At 56.1% G+C, this 8,705-nt stretch overlaps 1 protein-coding gene across 1 annotated transcript; it reads left to right on the top strand.

The window, feature by feature from the left end:
• The first annotated feature begins 1,448 nt into the window (after positions 1 to 1,448).
• Positions 1,449 to 7,831, top strand: FAM83C (family with sequence similarity 83 member C). The gene is made up of 4 exons (XM_037811869.1): positions 1,449 to 1,961; positions 4,098 to 4,265; positions 4,464 to 4,588; positions 5,115 to 7,831. The coding sequence occupies exons 1-4, from the start codon at positions 1,449 to 1,451 to the stop codon at positions 6,553 to 6,555; spliced, it is 2,247 nt and encodes a 748-aa protein (XP_037667797.1). The 3' UTR covers positions 6,556 to 7,831.
• Positions 7,832 to 8,705: the final 874 nt, after the last annotated feature.

Genomic DNA, 8,705 nt, shown 5'->3' with positions numbered 1-8,705 from the left:
TTGGGCTTGTGCCAGGTTCTGCAGATCCATAAGGACCAGAAAATTCCTGCCTGCAGGCTTGGACAGACATGGACACAGGCCAGACACGGCTAAGTGCAAGCAGCACTGAACAGGTGCTTGCTGAGGTTGTGAGATGGCTTTAGGGCTCCTGCTGTCCTGGCCACACTGGACCTCATCCCCCATATAAAGGTGAGGACTCAAGCTGCCATCTTTGGACCCCCTTCTCCAGAGCAAAGCCTCTCAGCCATCCTCCTGAGGACAGACCAGATGTGCCTTGGGAATCTGGCCCTTGTTGGGACAGATCAGAATCCTGCCTGCCCTGGTTGCCCTGGTTGCCTCCTGACCTTGCAGTGTTTGCTCCTATCCTGTGTAACAACTTTCCTTTTCCAACCATTTATTCAGCCCCTGAAGAAGGGAGGAAGGCAACCCCAGAGTTGAGGATGTGGGAAACCCAGCTATCTGGAGCAGTGTTCCCCCAGGGGTGGGCCTCAGCCTGCTCCCTCCAGTGCACTGGGACACTTGAAAAGGCAGACTCCAGAAGCCCACCCCCGACCTTCTGAATCAACATATTGGGGGGTGGGGGTAGGGGTGGAGCCTAGGGATCTGCATTTTAACACTTGTTGGGCCATTCTTGTGGACTAAGGTATAAGCCCACTACTCTGGGCCCAGGGAGGGAGGGCTTAGAACTGGGGATGAGGGTCGGGGGCAGGGGAATGTGAGAATCACAGTGAGGGAGGTGTTGAAGAGAGCAGGGTGATTATGGGAGCAAAGAGAGGCCCAGATGGGGGTCAGAATGGTGATGCTCCATTCAGCACTTACTAAGTGCTGGTGTGTGGGGTGTGTGGAGGCTTGTGGCATCTATGTCACCAGTCTTATTCGGTCATATGAATTTCCAGGGCAGTTTATGTGAGTCTGCATGTGCCAGCGTGCATTCTATCCTATGTGTCTGTCAGCTCTCAGTGTGTCAGGATGTATGTCAGCATGCCTGCTTGTGTGTGCACGTCTTTATCTTGGTGCCTTGAGTCCTCAGACACCTGGAGGGGTGTGTGTGTGTGTGTTTGTGCCCCTAAGCAGGCCTGAGCCCCTCTGGACCCTAATCCAACCTCCATGGGGACCTTAGAAGGTGGGGATAGGAAGGTCCTTGCTAGGAGCCAGGTGTGATGGGGGTGGAGACGCCAGGGGCTGGGGGTGTGTGCTAAGGCCTGACACGGCCCTTCCCTGGGTGGGCGAATCCCAACAGCAGGCAGACAGGCGGGGCTGACCCGACAGGTTCCAGAGGCCAGAGGCAATGGGGTGGAGCCTGGCTCTGACTTAGGGTGGCAGCGGGTTGGGGGCCCTGCCACTTGCACGGGGCGGGCCAGCAGGCAGGAGGCTGTGCTGCTGTCTTCCTGCTGCAGCCAACCTGTGGTGCAGCCCATGGGGGCTGTGGGCGGGTGAGGGCAGCCAGCATGTTCGGAGGGCTAGGGCCTGGGGGCCTGGGAGCCCAGGGCATGGTGGGACCCCTGAGGGGTCGGGTAGAGGAGCTGAAGCGGCCTTGGTGGCGGGAGGCCTCGCCCCTGGTGCTGCGGCACAGCGAGGCTGCCCGACTGGCGGCAGATGCCCTGCTGGAGCGAGGTGAGGCTGCTTATTTGCGGGTCATCTCCGAGGAGCGGGAGCTGCCCTTCTTGAGCGCCCTGGACATGGACTACATGACAACCCATGTGCGTGGGGCGCCCGAGCTCAGTGAGGCCCAGGGACCGGAGGCCTCAGGGCCTGACCACCTCAGTCTGCTCTCTGAGGTCACCTCAGGCACTTACTTCCCCATGGCCTCCGACATCGACCCCCCAGACCTGGACCTGGGCTGGCCCGAGGTCCCACAGGCCACAGGCTTCAGCCCCACCCAGGCCATGGTCCACTTCCAACGGGACAAGGCCAAGAGCATTAAGGACCTACTGCGTTTCCTCTTCAGCCAGGCCCGCACGGTAAGGGCCTCTTGTCTTCGGTCATTCATGCCACGGATGTGGAAACTGAGGCCCAGGGAGGGAAAGGATCCAGCCCAAGGCCACACAGTGATTTGGGGGCAAAATGGGGATTCAAACCTCTGGCCTCTACTACATCACAAGCTTCTAGAGGGTGGGTGTGTTTTTGGTCCTCAAGAAAATTATAGGTAAGCACAGAACAAGGGATGGGCCTTAGGGAACTCCATGAAACCCTTGAAAATGCATGCAAAGCTGAGCAAACTGCAGGGGTGGCAGGGGTGGGGGTGGGGGTCCTCTTTGCATCTTTCTTGGGAGAGAGTCCATGGCCTTCATCAAGATTCTCAAAAAATTTATGACCCCCAAGCTAAGAACCCTAACCTGGGAGAACATCTGAGTCACCCCCTTGACCTACAGAGAAGGATGAGGCCTGAGAGGGGCTGGGGCTTGCCCAGGGAGGTCCAGTGAGCTGGTGAGAGAGCTCAGGGTTCAGAGAGAGAGGAGAGCCCCTGTCACAGCCCTGCTTCCTGGCCCACACCCCCAGTAGCCCCTTGTGCACTACACCTTCAGCTGGGGCTGGAGTCCGGGATGGGGCTACGGTGCATGGGTCGTGGTGTGGCCTTGAGGGCTAGGCTATTAGCGCTGCACTGGCTGGGAAAGAGGAATGAGGCTGCTAGGCTCAGAAAAGGGGAGCAGGGGGCTCAGGAGAAAGAAAACAAGGAGAGTCAGAAGAATGGTCAGTGCCTGGGAAGGATCCAGCCACAGACTAACAGCTTTGCCGCTGTGACTCAGAAGGAGGATGGATAAGATGACCCCTGGCAGGGGTTAAGTTCGGGTTACACTCAGTGCCCCTGTCTGGGATGCTGGCCAGAAGACTCCTGCTGCAGAAATCTGGAGACAGGATGCCAGGGTCCCACTGGTATCTTTGCCAGAGCCTCTCTGTGCCCCAGGCAAGGGAGGGCCAGGCCTGACTGGCATCGGGAATGGAGTTATTAGTGAGCTGGTTGCTATTGCAGCCATCATCACCCCTACCCCTTTGATCTTTCCTGCCTGTCCTTGTTCCCCCCACCCCTGGGCAGGCCTGTGCTGTGGACGTCGGGCATCCCTCATTTCCTTGTCTTCACCCCCCATCTGGTCCCCTCCATCCCTTGGTGAGGAGTCAGGCTCCTGCTCTGAGCTCTGTCACTGACTCTCAGAGTGGCCTTGTGAAGTACTTCCCCTGTCTATGGTCCAATGTCCTCATTTGTTAAGAAGGCAACAGGAAAGGGATATTTATTGAGCTTCTGTGGTGTGTGGAGCATTTCCACATGTAATTCCCCATAACTTTGAGAAGTAGCTGTCATTAACTCCGTTTCACAGATGAGGAAATTGAGGCCCCCAGAGGTGAGCAACTCACTCAAGGCCATATTGCCAGGAAGAGCAGAGTCCACATTTTAACCCAGTTCTGTTTGGCACCAGAGCTGGAGTGCTTTACTTGGCATCTCCCGACTCTAAGCGCAACGGAGAGAGGAAATTCTCACAGCAGATACATGCAATGGGAAGTGGCAGATGGAGTCTTGAGGATGCTGGGGTTCTTTTTAGCCTGAGACAGACCGTGTATAGACGGGATGTCATAAGTCCCAGCCCCTGACTGAGCAGAAAATTTGGTTTCACTTGCTGTGGGTGGAAGTAAGGGAATCTGTGAGTGTGAGGTGTCATGCCGGACCCCTCTAGCTTCACAGGGAATCTTGAGGCCGTGCTGCAAAGGATATTGAGAACCCCAGAAACAGCTTTAACCTTTGAAGGTGGAGCCTCACACAGACAGACAATCCTTGGGCCAGAGCTAGGGCTAGAGCTAGTGGGGAGAGTGCAAAGAGCTGGACTGGGAACCAGGGGGTCTGGCTTCTGCTTCCAACTCCTTCCCGTCTTTGGATCTCAGTGTTTCCCATCTGAAGAGTGGGACTTTAGACTAGTAGAGTTGATTCAGACATCTTTGAGAATTGATGACAAATTCTCTATCCCCAGAAGACACAAAACTTTCAAAGAACTTCTGGGGCTCAAGAAAGTCAAAACTCCCTGAACCCAAGTTAAGAACCCCTGGGCTGAGCTGGATGTGGACAGTGCCCTGGGCGGGGCTGAGCTCCCCCATCCTCTCTCCCCCAGGTTGTGGCTGTGGCGATGGACATATTCACCGACATGGAGCTTCTGTGTGACCTCATAGAGGCCTCCAGCCGGCGTGGTGTCCCCGTCTACCTACTTCTGGCCCAGGAGCACCTGAGGCACTTCCTGGAGATGTGCTACAAGATGGACCTCAACGGGGGGCACTTGCCGGTCAGTGAGGGGCAGGAGCAGGAACCAGGGTGGGGAGGTCAGAGACCAAAGTCAACTGGGGGTCAGTGGGCAGTGGGGCAGTGGGTTAGAGACTGGGTTCTATTAGCTGTTTTGGGTCAGAGGCCCCATGGGGCAGGGAGAAGGCTCGAGCCTGACTCTCTGAGGGTCACCCCCAACCTCCCTCCCTCCCTGGCCCAGAATATGCGTGTGCGGAGCACATGTGGGGACACATACTGCAGCAAGGCCGGCCGCCGCTTCGCCGGGCAGGCCCTGGAGAAGTTTGTCATCATTGACTGTGAGCAGGTGGTGGCAGGCAGCTACAGGTGAGCAAATGGAATGAGGGGAGGGGTCTGGGGCTGTGCCATGGGTGGTGGGGGCATCTCAGATCTGGCCACCTCGAACTTTCCTTTATTCATCCATCCTTTCCAACCCTACTGAGCCCCTACTGTGTGCCAGGTATTGTACAGGGCTCAGGGGATGGGTCAGGAGTAAGACAGTCCAGGCTGTTCTCTCAAGGAGCTCACTCTAGTGGAAGGATTACTTTAATGCCCTTGGCCTAGAAAAGAACTATTTCACATCAGAACTGGAAGGATTCCAGGGAACCTCACCCCTGGTCCCTTTTCCAGCTGGGGAATTTGAGGCCCCAAGATTGGCAGCCACTTGCCCAAGTCCACTCAGCAGAGCTAGGACTAGCTCAGGCTCCAGAGTGAGAGCTCTGTCCCCTTCACCATGGAGCCCTCATGGCCATTTTGGCCCAATTTCCTGGTATGCTCCCCTGGCTGTGACTCCTCCCTAGCCTCTGGGGCCTGCCCTTACCACCTGGCCCTAACCCTGACCCTTTGCCCCCAGCTTCACATGGCTTTGCAGCCAGGCCCACACTAGCATGGTGCTACAGCTGAGGGGCCGAATCGTAGAAGATTTTGACCGGGAGTTCCGCTGTCTGTATGCTGAGTCACGGCCCGTGGAGGGCTTCTGCGGTGGGGAGGACCCGATGTCTCCCCAGGCACCATGCCCTCCCCCTGTAACCCTGGCCTTTGGGCCTGGCATCCCCAGTCCCACATCCTCTTTGCCCTCTAGCACCAGCCTTAGCAGCATCAAACGCTCACCTCTCATGGGCCGCTCCTCCTATCTTGCTTTACCCAGAGGTGGTGGTTGCAATGACATGGGTCTGGGGTCCTCGTCCCTGAGCCCTGCCCACCGTGAGGCCAGTGGCCAGCCCTCCCTGCAACACCAGTTGTCAGACCCTAACCATGGCTCCCCTCCTGGGCCCTACAGGACCAACCTGGGCAAGCTGGGGGCATTCCCTTGGTCCCAGTCCTCCCCCACCCTCAACCATAATAGTGCCAGCCCCCTGACCCTGGCAGTGGGGCCACCTCTGCTTCCCCAGTCACGCCCCCACCTCCCCATCTCCCGAGGTGGCACAGCCCTGCCCCGTCTTCCAGAGAATGGGCTTTTGGGAAGCCAGAAGCCCAGCCCCCCACGAGGTCGCCGGGTACCTGGCACAGCCCTGGACACAGTGGAGGAGGGGAGGACATCTTTGAGTCAGAGTCATGGCCAGCTGGACCTCCTGGTTGCCCTCCCCAGAGCCCGAGAAGTGGGACGCCCTGACTCTGGGGTTTCCCCCAATTCAGCCTCCCTTCGGCCTGGTGAGCAAGCTCCAGAAGACAGGAAGCTGTCCCCAAGCCAGAGCTACGGCCAGCTGGACCTCCTGTCCCGAGCCCAGGGTGCCAGAGGCACCCCTGAGTCAGCCTCCTTCAGGACTCGTGATCAGGCCCCAGAGGAGAGGAGGCTGTCCCCAAGCCATAGCCACAGCCAGTTGGATCTCCTGGTGCCATACCCCAAAGCCCTGGGCTCCAGAGTGCCCCTTGAGGCCAGCTCCCCTGCCAGGCCAGGCAAGCAAGGCCTGGACAAGCAACAGCACATCCTGGGCCACAGTCAGCTGGATCTCATCACAAAGACTGGCCCATTCCGGGGCGAGGGGCCTGGGCCCAACGGTCTCCCTGGTCCAAGCCCCGCTCCCAAGGCCGGTGTGGGGTCTGGGGATGAGAAGCGGATGACTCTGGGCCACAGCAAGCTGGACCTCATCACCAAGTATCACCAATTTCAGGGTGCCAGGCAGAGGCCAGAGCCTGGCCTCTCCGGGAGCCTCACAGGTGGCCATCACAACGGTGGTTGCAATGACCTCTATGGGAGTGAGAAGCGCCTGACCCTGGGCCACAGCAAATTGGACCTTATCACCAAGTACAACAAGTCCAAGTTCAAGCTGCTCCGAAGCCGCTTTGAGTCCTAGCCCCTCTCTCAGTAGGGCAGGTCCCTCCTCCATCCACTGAGATTCTGGACTCTGGGGTGAGAGCTCGGGGCAGCGGCTGCATGAGGAGGGGAGAGTGTCTAGGAGCTCAGGTCAGGCCTCTCTGGGCTCAGGACGCTTGCTCACTTACACACACACATATACACACACACACGGGGAAATGAACCCATGGTTATTGAGCACCTATCATATGCCACTGTGTTGAACACTTGACAGCAGTCACCACTTCTCATCCTTCATCCTTACAACATCCTACAAGGTGGGCCTCTGTGCATATAATAATAATAGGTTAATAGGCATTATCCTCACTATTTCATAACTGTGGAAGCTGAAGCCCATAGTTTTTGGATGCCTTGCTTTGAATGAGATCCAAGTAAATGGCAGAGTAGGGGCCCAAACTTGTGTCTCTGTGACTCTAAAGATTGTGTTTTGTACAAACACAACACACATAGTACCCACAGTTCACATGTCCCCTTGCACACAAAATACATCACAGAGGTGCCCCCAACTGCCTGTACAATACACACAGCACATTGACAGGGTACACACCCACAAACAGCACACCCAGAGATACAGTCAATAAGCACACACAGATCAATGAGATAAACCCAAACACTCAAGAGTTCTAGTTGTAGGTACTCAATAAATTTCACTTGGCTACATGGACTATGAAACGCATGCATTGAGTGCACACTGTAGACCCCCTCAGGATCTACAGACCATAACTAGGCACATATCCCTCTCCACCCCCCACACCACCTACACTAAGCTGTGTACCCAGACCTGCGCTGGGCATGCCATAGAGCTGATGAGGAATCAGACTCAGGCCCTGGGAGAAAAGGATTAAAAGCACAAACCATTGGAGAACAGAGCAGAACTGTGTCTAATTAAAGGCTAATCAGTGTCAAAGGGTGGTAGAGAATGAAGGGTGCAAGAAGGCATAAAGGAAGGCTTTTTAGGGGAGGCAGCATTTGAGCCAGGCCTTGAAGGATGGGGAGGATTTGGACAGATGGAGAGAGTTGGAGGTATTCCTGGTAGATGGAACCAGGTGAAGAAAGGCCCAAGGGTAGGACTGAGTGAGTCTGAGGTGAGCTGAAGAGGATAGAGCACAGAAGTACACAGACACACACACCTGTGCACACACATATACACACACAGCATGCACATACACATCATCTTGCTGCGTGTCTCCTGAAGCACTGGATCTGAGGGCTGTGGGCCCTTTTCCTGTGATCACCACCTGCCTGAGACAGGCTACATAATACAAATCAATAAACACTGACATGTCTATGACCCAGCAGCAGTCTGGTTTATCCTAAGGAATGTGGAGTTATAGTACAGCATACTGGGGGCAGGGGAAGGGCACCATTAAGGCCAGTTTTTGAGAGCTCTCTGGAGGACAGTGGATGGCCACAGGAGGGCTGGGTGTGAGGTGAGGGTCTCCGAGCCCCCTCTCCCTCTCTGTGACATTGAGAGACCTTGGGGCTTTTGCAGATTCTACCAAGTCTGGCCAAATTCTCCTGTTCAGGACACACCAGACCACCAAGTCCTTAAGTCCCTCAGGGTGGTCCTTAGCTGCCACCATCTATTTCGGGGATCAAAGGTGGCTGCCTCAAGTAGGAGACGCATATGGTGAAGCTGGTCAGCTCCCACACACTTGCCCATCCTGGACTCCTCTCCTTCCAATCTCCTTCTAAGACCTTCCTCCATCCATCTTTCCCTTCTCTCCATACCTTCTTCAGCCCTGATTCCTCCTTCTCCAGCCTTTTTGTCCTGGCCTCGCCCTTCCCTCACAGACACCCTCTCTCTGTACTCAGATTCCACTCCAGATTTCAGTACCAAATCTCATTCATTCCTCAGTCCCTCACGCTCTCCCGAGCTCCAGACCCAACTATCTTCCTACTTCCTGCACGTCTTTCCCTCGCCTTCCACTCAGCATAGCAGAGTTGTGTTCATCATCTCCCCCCAGACCTGCTCTTCCTCCTCCGGCCTTATTTCAGTAAAACAGCTCCATCATCAACCCATCTTCTGCGAGCCATCCCTGACTCCAACTCTTTCCCGTGCCTCACATCCGACTAGCAGCAGGTCTCCGTAGGTTGGACCCTCCTAAAATGCTCCTGAATGAATGAATA

This window comes from Choloepus didactylus, chromosome 19, assembly GCF_015220235.1.
Source record: "Choloepus didactylus isolate mChoDid1 chromosome 19, mChoDid1.pri, whole genome shotgun sequence".
Lineage (NCBI taxonomy): Eukaryota > Metazoa > Chordata > Mammalia > Pilosa > Megalonychidae > Choloepus > Choloepus didactylus.
Note: the sequence above shows the minus strand (reverse complement) of the source record. Positions and strands in the feature narration are given on the sequence as shown.

What these genes read in the sequence shown, in the direction of transcription:
- FAM83C (XM_037811869.1), top strand. Translation starts at nt 1,449, where the DNA reads ATGTTCGGAGGGCTAGGGCCTGGGGGCCTGGGAGCCCAGGGCATGGTG. An exon ending in TCTTCAGCCAGGCCCGCACG is followed by an intron (nt 1,962 to 4,097) that starts GTAAGGGCCTCT and finishes TCTCTCCCCCAG; the next exon opens with GTTGTGGCTGTGGCGATGGA. An exon ending in GTGGTGGCAGGCAGCTACAG is followed by an intron (nt 4,589 to 5,114) that starts GTGAGCAAATGG and finishes CTTTGCCCCCAG; the next exon opens with CTTCACATGGCTTTGCAGCC.